This window comes from Gymnoscopelus microlampas (assembly GCF_963454915.1).
Source record: "Gymnoscopelus microlampas genome assembly, chromosome: 9".
NCBI classification, from domain to species: Eukaryota; Metazoa; Chordata; class Actinopteri; order Myctophiformes; family Myctophidae; genus Gymnoscopelus; species Gymnoscopelus microlampas.
Window position 1 is genome coordinate 8,887,816 of NC_139946.1, and position 17,800 is coordinate 8,905,615.

General features: G+C 43.7%; 1 protein-coding gene across 6 annotated transcripts in view; it reads right to left on the reverse strand.

Moving 5' to 3' along the window:
• Positions 1-17,013, reverse strand: part of cep350 (centrosomal protein 350) — a 46,306-nt gene extending 29,293 nt beyond the window's left edge. For 3 of the 6 annotated variants that reach the window (XM_084065664.1, XM_084065666.1, XM_084065661.1), the window contains exons 1-12: positions 16,657-17,013; positions 13,275-13,363; positions 13,039-13,082; positions 12,740-12,851; positions 12,403-12,571; positions 10,189-10,805; positions 9,898-10,011; positions 8,153-8,284; positions 5,357-5,473; positions 2,603-3,303; positions 2,365-2,486; positions 9-1,063 (exon numbers count right to left, since the gene is read on the reverse strand). In XM_084065664.1, coding sequence (XP_083921790.1) covers positions 9-1,063; positions 2,365-2,486; positions 2,603-3,303; positions 5,357-5,473; positions 8,153-8,284; positions 9,898-10,011; positions 10,189-10,805; positions 12,403-12,571; positions 12,740-12,851; positions 13,039-13,082; positions 13,275-13,350 — 3,259 coding nt within the window. In that variant the 5' untranslated portion in view covers positions 13,351-13,363; positions 16,657-17,013. The remainder of the gene's footprint in view (positions 1-8; positions 1,064-2,364; positions 2,487-2,602; positions 3,304-5,356; positions 5,474-8,152; positions 8,285-9,897; positions 10,012-10,188; positions 10,806-12,402; positions 12,572-12,739; positions 12,852-13,038; positions 13,083-13,274; positions 13,364-16,656) is intronic. The other 3 variants (XM_084065662.1, XM_084065665.1, XM_084065663.1) reach the window with 3 other exon arrangements.
• Between the last annotated feature and the right edge of the window lie 787 nt (positions 17,014-17,800).

The following is a 17,800-nucleotide window of genomic DNA, read 5'->3' on the forward strand; positions in this document are numbered from 1 at the left end:
AAACTAACCTTTGGGTTGGCTGTGAAGGCTCTTGGTAAAAATGTTGATGACACTGAGAGGGCTTCCTTTGCTCAGCTCTTCCCAGGCTGCTTTGCTTCCATCCCGCGTAACGAAAGGGGAGCTAAGGGCCGGGTAGTTCTCTGCCTCCCTCTGAAACTGGGAGAGGGGGTCGTGGCTCCGTCTCTGGTCCACACAGTAGCCCGGAGCCCCCAGGCTATCCGCCGGTCTTGGTATGTGATTGGCGGAAGGGCGAAGGGGACCAGCGTCGTCCTCAGAGAGATTCCCTTCACTCAGCAGACCCTCGCTGATGGAGCTTCCGCTGGAGTTGCGGAGATCTGTCCTCTTTCCGTCCATCTCCTCCACCTCCCCTCTCTCCGCTACGAATCCATATCCTCTCTTCTGCGCGGACCACTCGGCCCTCTCTATCTTCTCCAGGCCATTGACCGGCTTCCTCCCTTCATGTGAGTGACTGTTGAAAAGGTGTTGTGACGCAGCAGCAGAAGCGGCCTGTGTCCTGGCGAGGTTCATCTGGGCATCGCTCTTTTCTCTCTGCCCTGCGAAGGCGTGCAGGTTGCCCACGCCCGGCAAAGTGGCTTTGTCGTATGAGCTCTGACCCGCACTTCTCAGGATCCTCTGAATCCTCAACCCCAGGTCGTCTGCGTCTGTACCGGTGGTTTGGATGGTTTCTCTGCCCGGGGGGCTGAAATCGTCGGCCCAGCGCCTGTGGTTACTCGCGCTCGCGTCTGCGGCGGTGCCCGAACCAAAGTCAATCCCCTCGCCAGCCAGTTTGCGCGCCTCACTCTCTATGCGGTTGGAAAGGGACATGGCCGTGGCCTTCAACGCCTCGATGCGGGGGGTCAACTTTGACCTGGACTTGTTGGAGTGCACGGTTGTTGACTGATGCTGGTTGTGTCCTCCAGGAGACACCTCACTCTCCAGCCTGAGAAGCTGGGAGAAGAGATGGTCACCAGAGGGAGCCAGAGCTCTACCGTCGGTGCCGGTGGCAGCACCCACTTGGACGCTGGGCTGAAGCCAGGAGGGAACTGCCGTACCCAGATCAGTCCTGCAACAGACATGGAGAAAGGAATGAACAGGGAGAGTAACCTATTAGGCGATAAAGACCTGGGAGGGTAAATCAATTAAAATAGAACAAACAACCATGTGTCTGCTTTGTATGGTTAGAGAAACAAGTATGCAACTACTACTCTCCCTTTCCTAAATTATACTATCAATATGTCATTGAGCACCTGATCAAAGCTCTAACGTACAGGTTGTAGGTGTCAGAGTGTGTGTATCCATCCATACTATAATTTACCAAATCTATGCATGTCTGTCACTCTGTTCGGGTGTAACTTGGAAAGCGTCAGACCACGCGGTCCCAAACTTGCCTTGTGTGTCTCATATGACCCTGAGGTATGCGGTGCCAAATGGTAATTCGGACAGACTAACGGTTTCCAAGAACCGAAAAACAACAAATATCACTAATACTGTATCTGTAAATAATTGTGCCTTTAATCAACTTGTTTAACTAAACAAGGGTTATCCACAACGGTGAGCTCTGCATGTGAACGTAGTGTGAAAGGTCTAAATGTCATCACAATCAAGCAAAATCCCTGTTAAAATCAATGACTGTAAATATCACATCTAAAAATCGGCAATTAAACTGCCAAACCCTTATAGTGAAAGAAATGCAACAACTGCTTACAAAGCAATTACTTTCCTATGCTTCAATATGCTTCTCTGTAACTTGAAAATCAGGGCTCAGGCAGGGTGGAATATGTCCCATAAAATCAGAGCACTATAAGAGTTTCTCATAGTCTAGCTCCTAAGCTAGACTAAGCTAAAATCAATAACCACTGCAGCTGCGTGAGCTTAATTGTGAAAAACAACAACACCACCAACAACATGAAGTGAAGTAAATAAATAGAGGAGAAAATGACTCAAATGGAGAGTACCAATTACAAAAAAGCTACAAAACAAACATGATTTATCTGTTGTTGAAAGTGCACCATTACAAACCAAACCCTGGAGCGTACTGCAAACAGAAAGTCCTCAGAGGTGCTATCTCTCTTGCATAAAAAGGCCTCTTATTTTCAGCTTCTCTTGCTCTAAAACACAGCGTCCATAACACTCGAGGTGAAAGGAGGTGACCATGGAAACTGACTGTATGAAAACAAACAGTTGCTCTATTTGTACTGTCAGGTGAGTCACTAGTAATTATGTACCTCACGCTGCAGACAGATGGCAAGAATAATACTATTTTTTACGATTTAACCGACTCTGTTGTCACCGACTCTGTTGTAGTTTAAAGTGACAACAGAGTCGGAGAGTTTGTTGATCTGGATTTTGGAGTTGTGTGTTAACCTGGACAGTGGAGGGGCTGGTTGTTCTGACAAAGACATGTCACTGCTGGAGGGGCTCTGGGGTGCCTCCAGTCGCTTGTTCTCCTTGTCCGACTCCCCAGAGGGCTGGTACGCCGGCCTCTGCTGTAGGTCACGCACACAAGCACACAAATGAACAAACCACACAGAGAGACACCGACAGTGTTAGTTTCACACACAATCCTACATAATTATCACATGTCTTAATTAATAGTATTTACCAGTTGATTAGAGGTCAGTACAGCAGCAGGTGGTGTCTGTGTGGCCTCCTCTCCAAGCAGCAGTTTGGTGTAGGTCTCCTGTAGTCGTTTCTGCGCGGGGGCCTCGGGGGGCGGGGCCACCAATTTGGCCCCTCCCCTCTGCTTCCTGTAGAGCTCCTGCAGTCTCTGGTTCCTCCTCTCCGTCTCCTCCCTCTGTGACCTCCGCTCCTCCGCCTGGCGCCTCTTCCTCTCCTCCTGTTGCCGGGCGATGTACTGGCGAACGGCCTCGGCGTCGTAGTTGCGCTTCTTTTGTCCCGCCTCCACGGCGTCCGTGGGCTCTGGTTTGCGCTTGGCGGGACTGGTACCACTGGCCGCCAACGACGGCCCCCAGGCAGAGACGGGGGTCCTCGTCCGTGACCCTGACCCTCCTCGCCCTCCCCGGTTGCTACCGTGCTCTGTCCGAGACCTCCGCCTTGCCCGCTCCTCTTCCTCCTCAGCTGCTCGGCACTCCATCTGCAAGTCGTCCAGGATGCCCTGAATGTCAGCTGACAACACCTCTCTGCTAGGAGTGACCTGAGCTGCCGATGAAGGAAGGGGCGCGGTCGTGGCGCGGCCGTTGTTGCCTCGCCCCCGGCTGCTGCTGCGAGGCCTCTCTCTGCTGTTAGGACGGGATCGTTGGTTCGAATCTGACCTGGGGTCAGAGCTGGAGCGGTGCAGGGCCCCTGGGGGGAGCAGAAAAAGGTGTTTGGCTGCTTGGTAAACTTCATCCTTCAACCCAGAAGGAACCACACCACACAGGCCTTACGGATTTACAACCGCAGAGGTGTAAGGGAGAAGCTGACATTGTGGGTGTGTGTGGTGTACAGTTTGCTGTGCTGTTACGTTTTAATTGAGATCTGCCAAAGGGTCTGTAGAAGACAATTAGCTATACATGAAAGAAAGAAAGAAAGAAAGGCGATGGCAACTCTGACTACATGTTTCTTTTTTCTCTCTTTTTTTTTACAGCAGCAGTCATTACGAAGCATCTCCCCGCCTTACTCGTCCATTCCCCCTGGGTGCAGGCCTCCTGCACTACGGGCGACCCTGGAGAAATCAAACCATGTTGAAATGTGCAGCCAGCCAGAAACCGGACAGTCAATCTCAATTACTTCCGGTCACTGGCAGCCAGCACGGCCTGGGTTACATGAGACAGAGGAAAAGGGGAAGTAGAGAAAGAGAGAAAGTGAGAGGAGGAAAAGATAAGGACTGACAGGCATGCAGAGGGTTGGTGAGATAGAGAAAGAGAGACTGCGGCTATGTGTGCACCGTGCAGAAGATTAACTCTTTGGCTATTCTCTTTATTTATTGATAATAATCCTCTGGCTAGCCAGCTGTTTTCTGTCTGGGAGTCACACCGAATTTATATCATGCAAAACTAGCACAAAACACAGCAGACTGTAAAATCAAGTACAAAACCGTGACATGGATTAGCTCCAGTACAGGAAATGTTTAGAGAATAGTGAAAAGGACCAGAGCTGGGTTGCACCAGCTGAACTTAACTAAGCTATGGTGTAAAGTCCCTACTAGAGAGGCGTAGTAGCCACTAGTTAGTTAGTTTTAACTAGTGGGTTATTAAATTATGTTGCATCATGACTGTTTATGGAATAACATACTGTAAGCTAGTAGTGCATACATGTAATCTATATAGTTGCTATACATTGCTATATAATCTATATAGTTGCAGAAAGTAATTCGATCAAATACACACTGGTTTAACCTGTAAACACGAGGAGTAAACGGAGAGACTCAGACGTTAATTCTCTCACTCGATAACGTTATGGCATGTGTATGAAATCACCTAGCAAGTGCGCACAGGGCTAGTGTAACCCTGCACACTGCCCTACACAACATGGTTTTGTGGGTCTGTCTCTCTTGAAGCGGAGTCTTGCGTAAATGTCAACATCATCATAAATATACAATAGATGCAATCTATCTTGCAAAGTACATTGGCAATGATGGGGTCATTTGTCTTATTCAATTTGTTGAAGTAAAAGTGATGTGCCATCGTTAAGTAGACATTAGTGCTGCCTAAGGGCTTGAGTAAATATTTAGATACATTATAGCTCATTTGTGTGGAGCAACGGCTTTAATTTTAGAAATGCTTAGGTCTTGACTTAGAATCCATTCATGCTCTAACTAGGGTAAGTTTGAACTTAGTGTGAGGTGGTGCAACCGGACAGTCGAGTAAAGAGCTGAGGAGACGGAAATGTGAGATTGACAGGTCAGAGGTGAAACGAAACAAGACGATAAATGGCAAGTACAGACAGCTGTGAAGGAGAATATGGATGTATGTGGGGAAAGGAAGATTTTCTGTATTGCAATCTGAGTGACAATATGCAGACACCTACATGTTTTATTTATTTACTTATTTCTTACAGAACTTACAGGGCAGGGAGGATATTGAATGCTGATGCTTAGGATTTTATGTTTGAAATAAAATGAAACGTGCAATTCCAAGTTTTATCCTGCCAAGCACCAGAATACCTTTAAGAGGCCATCTGAAATATCTTTAGGTAAGCTGTTGTTTTTTTGTGATTTGTAAATTGCAATAATCAATAAGCATATTATTGCTAATTACACTTTCTTTTTTGCATTCAAACGTGAAGTCCTAGACGAATAACGTATGTACAGTATAAGTACTGGAGCTGCCATCAGTGAAAAAGATAAACGTGGTAACATAAGACAGGGGTGTAGTAGCGTGTATAGAGATGTGAGCGTGTAGGTCTCCAGGCCCACCTGTCTTACTCAGTCTGTCAGCTGGCTGAGGCTGATCCTTACTGGGCAGCCTGGGAGCTGGACCCAGCACCATCTTCACCAACTTCTGGCCCTCCCGCCACGACGAAGGGCCAATCACTGTGGGAACACAGAGAGTACATACCGTCATGGTAATTAACACCCCTATAGTTTAATAACGCACTGGTGTTTCAAAGGCCATATACTGTACAGTACGTGCGTGCGTGCGTGCGTCAACTGAGAGGACATATAGCCCTGTGTCAGCAAATATGGTTACACTTAAATAACACGCATGCACATGCAAAAACACACACCTCAAACATGCATAATGAATACAGGCAAGAAATACAGGGAAATAATACAACAGATAAAAGAAAATGGGGAACGCAGACTACGCACACTGGTGAAAATAAGCTCCGCTGTTTTATTGCGTTCCAATGTTTTTGCATGAAATAAAACAGTGGACCTTATTGTCTTTTATGTACTGTTGTTTGTCCTGCACCTGGCCATCTGGATGTGCATACACTATCCTTTTTATGCAAATAATACAATAGGCCTCTTTGGATTCAATAAACCTAATAGAGCCGTTTAACTGCAGGAAATCTGTACTGTCCTTGAAAAGACAAGCAGACCAACATTATAATTGAGTTTAATAAATCACTCAAACGAGGATCAACTTTGGTAGCTGAAGGAAACGGTAAGAAGGGGGAAAAAAAGACAGCAACGCACTGACATCTGCAATGAACACATACGATAGGACAGCGATATCTTTGAATGCAAATTCATCTAATTCTGCCTTTCAAATTCATTTGACCTTCCAATCACCACCGCTGCAACTTGTGTGCACTGCAGCACCATGCACACCAGAGTAAAGCAGTAGCCGGTAATGAAGCTGCACAGCTACAACCCAAGCAGCTGTTTGTGTCGGGAGGAAGAGCCAACACGGGGCTGAACTTGATCACAGATTTTGGAGGGCTATTTATACTTCTTGCTAGGAGCATAGACTAGACCAGGCCGAGAGAGGGAGGGAGTAAAACGTGTTTGTTGGCTAGAAAACAGGATATAGCACTGAAACATGGAACAAATGGAAGCAAAAAAAAAAAAAAAGTAGATGCAGGACAGAGAAGGAATGATTATATAAGTATTTGAGCGACTGATTTTATATTTTGTAGGTTTTTGTAATGGCACTTTTATTTCTGTAATGCTCACAACTTAGGCTTGGTAACAGGCCCCGTCCGACATGTCCATTGCGTTATGGCATATAGTGATGAATGTTTACGGTGCTGTGTTTGTCCTGACAACACAAGAGATGTCTCTCTTGCATTGTTTGAGATAAAGCTCTGAATCTCGACTAAGTGAGAGCATGCATGCGTGTGTGCGAAAGAGAGCAACAGAGAGAGGGGAAAGTGTCTATATGCTTATGTGTGTGTGCACAAGTATGTGTGTGTGCACAAGTATGTGTCTGGCATGTGTGCGTTGAGGGACATCTCTTTGAGTGTACCAGGGTCAGTATTCTCAGCTGTCAGGGCTCCACTACAACCAGGTTAAAGCAGCAAGCAGTTGCCATTCTACATTCCACTATAAGGCTGCCTCTATTCTGCCAGTCACAATCAGCATGTCAAACATACTGGACGTTTATCCTTGGAGAAACACGACCTGAGCTGCCGGCGGTGGTTCTGGTTCAGGTATTGGAACCCTCACGGCGCGTTATGGTACAATGGAGTGGATGGACAGCTACCGCCGTGTTGACAGGGGTTCCCTATTGAATGTGACAACAAAACGGAACTAGAAAATGTGCTCAGTACAGCACAGACCTCCACCAAGGGGAAAGTTTGTCTTTAAAAGGTGTTGTGGTGCTTCTGGAATCATGTCCCCCTTGGCCAATACAACTTCACGATTCACTGAGCATGCAGTGAAGCGCTCCATTCAAAGCAGTGAGCTGGCCGCAGTGTTTGATCGTAGATAGTACTGTACCTTTAAATGCAAACTGGATTTATCTCCCCTACCCAAATGAAGACACTTGACTGCTGCATCGACTAACTGTTACAGCATGACAAATTCTGAGTACAGCCCAAAACCCGACTTATTTTGGAGATGAGTGTAAACTACTCCTCTTTGTATTTTATTTATAAATGGGTTGGGTAGGCTGGATGGAAACGTTATTTATCATCCAGCTCTGCTATCAGTTTGTGTCTCCCCTGGAGTGAGATTCTTGGTGTTAATGGATGGACATCAGGCTGTGAAATTGCCGACATGCCACCAGCCAAACGATGATTGCATCGAGAGAGAGAGATAGAGAGAGAGAAAGAGCAAAAGTGTTACTGAGTGAGGTGAGATAAGGGGGGGTGAAGGCTGCAGCATAGTCCGACTTCCGCAGGTCAATAAGAACACAACGATGTCATAAGAACTTGGTCAGTGCCTTGGCAGCGTTTGGTTCGGCAGTTCTTACACCTACAAGATGTTTACTAGCCGAACATCACGAGAGATTGGTCAGACACTCATGCATGCACTCATGGAGAAAGGTTGTCTTAAGATATGAACTTCTATAATCCCTCTCTGAGAAACTACAAACACAACCAGATGGCAATGAATTAATGGAACCAGAAACAGTGAAATCTCCAAGACAAATGATGTCAATGCACGTTGGACGCTGCTGTAAACAAACAGCGAAGATCTTAGGTAAAATCACCATTCAACAGTGTATACAGAAAGAAATTCTGCGTTGTTTGCAGTATGCTGCAGGCTTAACGGGGACAATGAAAGAGGATGATACAAATAAAATAAAAGGGGAAATTCTACCTTGTTTGGTGTCTGGGTCTGAGACAGGAGCAGCTTTATGGACCTTCCTGACAGGTTTCGGAGGCCTTCTCTCTTTGGACGCATCTTCTGGCCTCTGGTCCCTCTGCTGCTGTTGCCTGGATCTGGTACTCTCTGTACACAAAACAAAACCAACAACACACGCACACACAGGAAATGAGCCACAGGGTGCAGTAGAAGAAACTTAGACCAATGGATGACAAATACGTTTTTTTATATACAGTAGCGCGTTTATAAACAGCTTAAATTAACCGACAGCAATTGGATAAGACACATAAGCTTTGTGTGATGTGTAGGAAGAGTACCGGTAAATGCTAACGCAACAACTGGCATGTTCAACTCTTGAATAAGAAACTCTGCCAATAGATTTACACTGCAGCATTTGTTTGCACAGTTGGCTGATGTACAGAATACTGTCAGTAAATAATATTAGTTTAATGGGTACAATTATCAATTTTGGCAAAAACTATTTAAACAATTAAAGTAAAATAATAACAATTATATATTGTTGTTATAATTATCACACACACACACACACACTTAAATTCGTGGCAAAGTTTTTCATTCTCATTAGTCATAACTGAATCCCATTCCTGACCGATCATCTGATTCTACAATACTTATTTATATCAAGTATGAGTAAGGATGGTGGGAGAAATCAGCCAACAGCAAAGTCCGGGAGCTTACAGAGATCCAAGTGGGATAACACAAGGACAGAGAACATTCTAGGAAAATGAGATCCCTGTGCGTATGTGAAAGACACCAGTGCTGCTGCTATGCCGTGGTTGTGGCAACATGCCTGGAAACTGTGCTGCAGAGAAACCCTAACCACACACACACATAATGCCCTAGCGTTCTGGACATAACGTCTCCCGAGTTATAGGGGCTTGGAACTCAGGCTTCTGTCTGGAAGTGTTTCCATTCAATCCTTTTAATTTTGAAAACCAAAACAGTGCACATCTTTACAAACACAAGATGTCATTTTCAATCCTGTAAGATGCTTCTTTAGTGTAGTTTGAAAATCCCTGCCAGAATCCCAGGCTAGGCGACAGAGCAGGGAAAAGAATGCATATAAGAGTCTGGATATTTACATCGCAGAACCTGACATGTTAGTTAAACTTTATGTCTAATGAAAAGAAAAACAGTGCAGTCTACTGTTTATCTTCTATGAGCTCAAATAGGGTTTGTTCTGCTCTAGGACTGTACTCTAAATTAACCACTACATGATGTCACACAATGGATCCTCAGCAGGCCTGTTTAGTATGTAGAAAGAAGATTAAGTGTGTAAGACACCACTTAAACATCATTTCATATACTCTCTTGGAGTAATATCCAGATGTATCCATATTATCTCTCTATCTCACACACACACACACACACACACACACACACACACACACACACACACACACACACACACACACACACACACCTCTCCATTGACTGCCTTCAACTATAGCTGCACAAGTGCACATAAACACAGATATGGAGGCTATGCTGGAAGAGCAGGAACATGCAACTGACAAGATTCGAACTGCCTGTTTGAACAGCAGTTGAAACTGCATTCATATGCATATGCACACACCACAACATAAACTAACAAAAAAAAGGCCCAGCTCCTTATTTCCACTTATCGGCATGCAACACCGTCGTATGACGAAGTATGAATCTGGATTATGCTTAAATGGGGTCTATGAGCCTAACAACTGTGTGTACTGCAGGCTCACCAGCAAGCTGTCGTGACAGGTCCCTATAGATTTCCCTGCTGAGGTTGTGGAACTCCTCCTCCTTCCACACTTTCCCATCAGGAGTCCGAAGCTTCGTCTCGCTGCAGTTGAAACCTGATAGAAGAGATGAGGGAGAGTTACACTGCACTGTAAGTCACTGTAAGAATATTTTACATTGACTGCACTGTGTAACTATCAACTAACATTGCTCAAGTAAGTTATTCACATGCGTTACATTCATAAAGGTCACACACCAAAACGCAAATGTGCTGAATACAATAGCAAAACTACCTTTATATATGGGCGCGGGTGGTGCGGCTGCCACTTTGCGTACTGTCGCTGTGGGCATAGTGGTGGTGCCTCCCATAGCTCCCTGTATAGGCTGATCCAGAGAGCTCAGCAGCCGGTCTCTCCCGGCAGCCTCTTCCAGGTGTTCCCTCTGCTTGCGGATACGCTCCTTCAGCTTCTCCAGTTTATCATCGGGCTGGCGTCGACGCAGGTTCTCCAGCCGCTGGGAGGCTGAACCAGGGCTGGAGGAGGCCGAGCCCTCCCCCACAGCGTGGTCTACGACGGGGGGGCCTGGAGTTACAGACGTGGCCGACGCCTGGCTGTTCGTGCAATGTGTGAGGTGTGCTTTAGGCGTGCCGTCCTCGCCGGCTCTCCCCCCGGTGGTATGCGACGGGGCCACAGTCCTCAAAGCGTCCAGGGCCGGCCGGTCGTTGAGGTAGCGAACCTCGGTGCTCTCCAGAGCCGAGGAGTGTGTGCTGTCCAGGTCCCTGTCCGTCTGTCTGTCCCTGGTGTCTCTCTGGTAGACCAGCTGACTGAGGGAGGGATCCGAGGCTGGGTAGGACTGCTGGCTGTAGGGGGGCTCCGGCTGGGAGGGGGGAAGCGGTGGAGGGGTGGCTTCCCTAGAGGATGAACCAAATCACACACACAGTAAAGTATTTCAATCTGAGCGTGTACAAATGGATATGTGGACGATATATCCAGGGGACACGTGCATCTGTCACTTTTCTGAATGATCCAAACTTGTGTTGAATCTCAATCTTTATATTACAATAAACTGATTTTAAATATCAAATATTACCCCATTTCACACAGAGCTTTTCTGTACGAGAACAAGGTGATGGGCATCCGAAAAACGTGTGTTTTATTTTATTTCCAGCCACTGGACTTGCACAGCTGTGGTCACAGAGAGTTTTTTATTTTTTGTGTCTTCTAAAAGCCATGTTTCTGTTAATGGCTGCAATTATAGAGAAGTTGTGGTTCATGACTTCTTTGATGGTTCAATTTTCGGTTTCTAGTCTTTATGCTGCATTATATAATTAGCTTTTGCCACGCAATTATGGCAGTGATTTCACCAATATTACCAGCATGAATACTTTCATGAAACCAACAGAAAAATGGTTTGTTGATAGATGTAACTCGAAATCTGATTGCATTACTGATACACTAACTGCATACGTGCATGCATACCATCAACAAAACCAAATACAAAAAATGACAAATGATCTAAACTAAAGCACATTCCATTTTTTTGTGTGTGTGGATATCACATTCCATTCTTTTTTTGTGTGTGGATATCACATATAATCATTTTGGTATCGTTTTGTTTCGTAATCAATTCTGTGGAGAAGCAATAAGTATAGACATGCACACAAAGGTGACCAGTGTTATCACAATCTAAAGAGCTCAACTACAGCTATATAGGTTAATGGTATTGCTTGTTAAAAAATGTCAGTCTTGTGGTTATATATTTGTAAACAGTGGTGCAAGGTATGGCGTCATCACTACATTACTGAGAAAGCCATGGACAACAAGGAATATTTGGAGCAATTAATATAAAAAATTAAAATGTATAAATCATATACATGCAGCAATAGATATTAAAACCATCTAAAACAATAATGTTATACCAAATGTTTTTAATACATTTGCCCTTTTGAGTAATAGGCCTAAGGGAATACTTGTGTCGAAGGCTTTGCAATGATCCTTGAGTAAAACACAGCTAAACCACTTAGGCAAAAATGTTCAGAAATGCTTGAAAACAGAAAGCAATAGCCATTCTATAAACTCACAACGTATTGCGGTGCAAAGCATTGTGAGCTTATAGATCAGCTATTTTCACTGTGCAATACGATCGTACAATGAAAAATAGGGCTTAAGTGGTTAAACCTCTTATTGCAGAGGCACGTAAGCTATTCAAGTGGGGGGGTGTCAAGAGCATATGTTCTGTGAATAGACGTGTTGTGTACTAAAGAACCTCAGGGCCAGACTGTTATTTGTCTAAAAGAGCTCTTCTGGCTGTAGGAAGTCTAAAAAGAAAAAGATAGCCAATTGACACAATAATTCAAAGGGGAAAAACATCCAGCAGTGAAATTATCTGTAATTTATATAAATTCAGTTTCTTCCTGACAAAGCACAAACACTACTTGACGTGACAGATCTAAGACTGCAAACAGAGGTAGGCGATGGATGGTCCACGGCAGGGCCTCAGTGTTTTACCTGTAGGAGGCCAGCGGCTCTCTGAACTCCACACTGTTGTTTCTGCAGACATTGCTGTCCTGGGTGGTGTTTCTCAGTGGGCTGCGAGAACTGCTCTTTTCTGGGCTCTGGTGTCCTCGCCCCCTCCATTTGGATGACCCTCCTCCCACATCATCCATTTGTCGCCCATCTGAAGTAGGAGTATGGTTGTTTTAATCTCACGATGAGAAACTCAAAATATATGCAAATGTAAAAAATGCTTTCTGTATAGTGTACATGTCCAATGCTTGAGCTTTAGCTAAAACATTATACAATATCTCATTCTGTATTTTCTGGTTTTAAATTAAGGTACTCTTACCTCTGCGTCTGACCTTCCTGGAGGCTGAGGAACTCTTCTTGTGGTCCATAACAGAGGCTAGGAAAACCCCTGTTCCTGGAGCTGCCTCAAGCCGGTTCTCGATGTGCCGCAACTGGAAGGAGGGTTAAAAATCAGGCTATGAACGAGGAGTACGGAGAGCGATCACCTAATCGTCATCTCAAGAGATTTGTTTCAAACGGAACATCCTTTCTCCCCCAAAAATGGCTATTCACCGTAGGAAGCTGACTAATATAACAAAGAAAACCTTAGGAAGCAAAGCATCTCTCTAATGTACTTACAGCAGCTTTGGAGTGAGCCAGGCCTTTCCATGGAGCTGTATGATCTGGGAAAGAAACGACACAAACAAATAAATGAGGATGTGAGTTAGGGAACTTCTTTCTACGACAACTTCCCCCTGAATCAACTAATTCTAATATAATCTGTTTAATACTTTTAATATGATAATGTGTTGGGTGGACACTAGGAGAAGTACTACGCAAAAGAATGAGAAGAACAGAGTAGATGTCCCATGCACCTCTGACATTGTCCAGGCTAGAAGGCTGCTGAGAAGAGCTGTTGAGAGATACCTCAGCCGTCTTGCTGCTCCTCATCTCTCCTGCTCACCTGCACAGGGTCACACAGCAGACATGTCACACAACCTCCAACAGTAGCCGCCCTTGGGATCCACTGTCATGCTTTATTCCACAAAATGGTGGAAGAAAGGATTACCAAACAGGCAAAAGTCCAAAATATGAAAAAGAGAGAAAGGAAGCCACTGTATAATGCACAAATGCAAAATAGTAATTACAATGTATTAATAACCAGTTTAGCCAGAAAAGCCACACAGACTTTACAGAGTTTCCAGATAAAATAACAAGGGCTATGTACATGCAAACCACTTAGCAATATGTGTGAAAGCCCTTGAGAGTAGGTCTGGGCTATATAGATTTTTTTACCAAATACCTCAATATCTTATCGGGAGGATAATACCATATTGTGACGATAATATTTCTCTCATATTTTTTCCCCAAACATTTTCAGAAATAGCAGATCTACAAGATCACAATGCATTGTGATACGACAGTTTGAATCCCATAAATGTGAAGTATGTCAAGAACCCATAGCCCAGGGGTTGACAGTAAGGTCTCAAAGGCACTTGCCTATCGGGCAAGTACAGGTCATGCCCATTTGCCCAAAAGTAAATCGGCCATTATAAAATGATAGGTATAATTTGCGCTTGTAGAACAATTGAATGTTGAATCCAATCGATAACTGCAGAGTGGGGAAAAACCTGAATGAGTGCAACTGCTAGTTGTAAAAAGGTAGCATTGTTCTTCATAAATAGCCAATAATAGTTCATGTAGATGGAACGCACTTGCCCGTCAGGCAACCTGAAAGCAAACTTCACTTGCCCGAACGTTTTATTTACTTGCCACGGGCAGTCGGGCAACCGTTAGTGCCAACCCCTGCCATAGCCTACATGACAAGTTGGCATTTTGCATAATTCTGAACTGACTAGAAGCTGAATAAATAATTCATCTTAAATGTCAGGCTGCTGACGGTAGGCAGATATCCTGCCATTTAAAACCGGTTCAGCAGCAGCAAATTCCTCTGAAGATTTCCATGTGGGAAGATGAGCAGGAGAGGAGTCAGACACATGCCAAGCATGTGATGTTTACCTAAGATACCGGTCAGGTTAGACCTACCTACCCTGGTCTTTGATGATGCAACCAGAACCTCAAGAGTCATGAAACAATGGGGTTGATTTTGTTCTGACTGGTGCATTTGCCTCTTGAGACAAGCAGTGTGTCAATTTTTCTCACCTTGCTTTTTTAGGTATTTTATCTGCGTTTTCGGGGGAAATACAGGGATTGCTCAGACAGCTCATATTTCACACTCCAGTCATTCCTTTCCACGTCATGCCGGCTGGCTCATAACAAACGTATGACGCAGGTGATCATGTCAAGCCAACAGTTAAGAGAAGAATTAGAACCATTCTGCCCCGAGTTAGAGGAACTTCTGAAAAGCCCCACTATCAACATCCAGACCCACACTGACTCTTGATTGTATTGGACATCCATTATACCAGAGCTGGCATTATCGTAGCCCCATATAGTACCTCTCCCTCCGCTATGTAGCTCCGAGATGAGGTCCTATATCGTTCTCTGCCGTTCGGCTGAAAAATGTCCGCACATTTGCCACTTTACATGTTTCTTACCCCTTTCTGCACATCGTATCCAAAAAGTAAAGGTATTCTGAAATGATCACAGATGTTTGAAATTTTAACTCACCATAAAATCTAACAAACGAGTTGAAAAAAGTGTTTAAATCGCTTCTCTCCTGAGCCGGTTCAATAATATTATGCATTAGAAGATGCAATTCAACATTTGACCAGTAGGGTAATCAGTAATGTTATCTCTATGGGCGCAACTCTTGCGCAATGTCTTAAAAACATGTAACCGGCGGAGGAGAGAGGCGAATAAAGTGCTTTTTTCAACTCGTTTGTTAGATTTTATGGTGAGTTAAAATTTCAAACATCTGTGATCATTTCAGAACACCTTTACTTTTTGGATACGATGTGCAGAAAGGGGTAAGAAACATGTAAAGTGGCAAATGTGCGGACATTTTTCAGCCGAACGGCAGAGAACGATATGGAACCTCATCTCGGAGCTATACAGCGGAGGGTGAGGTTCCGATTGGAGCTAGCATTATCGATGACCTTCCGCACTCAAAGTCAGTTGTGTAAAGTAACTAAGTACATTTACTCTAGTACTGTACTTAAGTACAATTTTGAGATATTTTTACTTTACTGGAGTATTTCCCATTTTCTATACTTAATCTCCACTACATCTCAGAGGCAAATATTGAACTTTTACTCCACTACAATTATCTGAAAACTTTAGTTACTATGCAGATATAAATGATTATATTATAAAACATATATTAACCACTTTAGCCCTATTTCATACATACAAGCTCACAATCGCAACGCGTTGGGAGCTTGTAGATCTGCTATTTTCAAACATTTTAGTATTTTAACTTTTGATACTTCAAGTCTATTTTGATGCCAATACTTTTGTACTTTTACTCAACATTTTGAATACAGGCCTTTTACTTGTAACAGAGTATTTCTACATTGCAATATTGATACTTTTACTAAAAGTAAAAAATGTGAGTACTTTTTCCACCACTGCTCAAGTGTAAAATCACACATCCCGTTTGGACTGTTAGATCACTTCCAAGCAACAAGAAACTGTCATCTGACCAACAGGAAAAGCTGACGCTAGCTATTTTATGATAGGAGGGGGACGGTAACTTTATACATGGAAACAAAAACATATATACATTTAACAAAACGCCTTAGTTGAAAAGTGGTTTCGGTCACATTACTAAGTCAACAGTTATTTGTTTCATTATAACACAGAGGAGAACAAAACACCCATTTGAGTAGCTATAGCAACGCTAGCAGACAATCTTAATGTTACCCTCCAGTCGTCGGCTTGGAGTTACATTATTACTGCTTTATAATCGCCAACAAACCGCATTGAAACAGTAAAGACTGTAAATAATGTCTCTTTCAGATAACAGACAGACCCATTTCCTGACATGAACTTACAGTTAAGTTTTACCGGTGTAACATACATAAGTGATTATGGATGATGCACCCGACTCCGCTGTATTAAGTTAGACGATCATTTAGCTGCTATGTGTATGATGTATAACATAAATACGTTCCAAGTGCTATAGCCACGTAATCGGCCCTTAAACTAAACTTTATTTCGTCAGATTGTCGCATTGTACTGAAGGGAGTAGTCCCACTCCCAGCCACTCGCTAGCCAACACGAACATTAGCTGCCTCAGTATTGTTAGATCCAACTTCAAACGATTGATGTTAAATAAATACAACACAACGTTACCTTTTAGGCCAACGATCCGATCTCCTTTAATTGTCCATAATCAACACGACGCCTTCATGATGAGGAAAACCAAACTTCGTTGGACTACTTTATACCCCCCACTGTCTTTGTATAGGTCTTACTGCTAACTTAGCAGGCTAATGTTACCGAGCTAATGTGTTAGTATACAGATGAGCTACTTTGTTAGCAACCTGCACTGATCATTGTGCGTTTAGTGGAGTCTTGATCGTCCTCCTGGCAACAGATCAGTCCTCCTGGTCAGACAGGGAAGCTACCCGCCTCTAAGGTGCCCTTTTCCCGGGTTACAATGTTGATGTTTCAAGAGCGATCGGTTGACTATCCATCCACCATTGACAAAACCATAGGAAAACTGTCTGATGATATGCGGAAATATCGCGATTGCACTCTACATCGGCGTTGCCATATTTGTGAGAGAAATAAGCAACCAGGTCTATGAAAAGAAGCCCAAAGTAGCTTATAATAAGCGGACATGGCAACGCTGGCGGAAGTATCGCGATTGCACTCTACATAAGGTACTTTGTTTTGCCTTTAAATATAACCTTTTTCGATTGCGTTTAAATCTAACAATTTAATTTGAAAATTGTCACAATGAAATAATACAAAAAAGAAACACTATACAATTATATAATAATATTCACGAATACCCACTCATTGTGCTAAATTTGTTCTAACGTCAATTTTGATGATCTTTGATCTAGCTCTTTTAACACATTTGTATACTTTAATAATTTGACGTATGCTCATTTATTATACACTATGTTACTATGTTATAATTAGTAACCCTACTCATGTTAATGAAGAGGAAGTGAAATAAACTGATATCATGATTACAGGCAAAAACCTACCACCAGTAACGTTGGGTTGCACTCATGTTGAGAAAGAGCGCCCCCTGCTGTGCAGTGGACCATCCAACCCACCTACTAGGAATCCCGATCTCAGGAGGTGGGTTGCTGGGATTACGTATTTTTGTTATCTATTCTCAGTGGTGGAAAGTAATTAAGTAGATTTACTCAAGTACTGCACTTAGGTACAATTTTGAGGTATTTTTTTTACTTTAGTCGAGTATTTCCAATTTTCAATCAATTCAATCAGTGCTTCAATACTTTTACTTCTACTCCTCTAC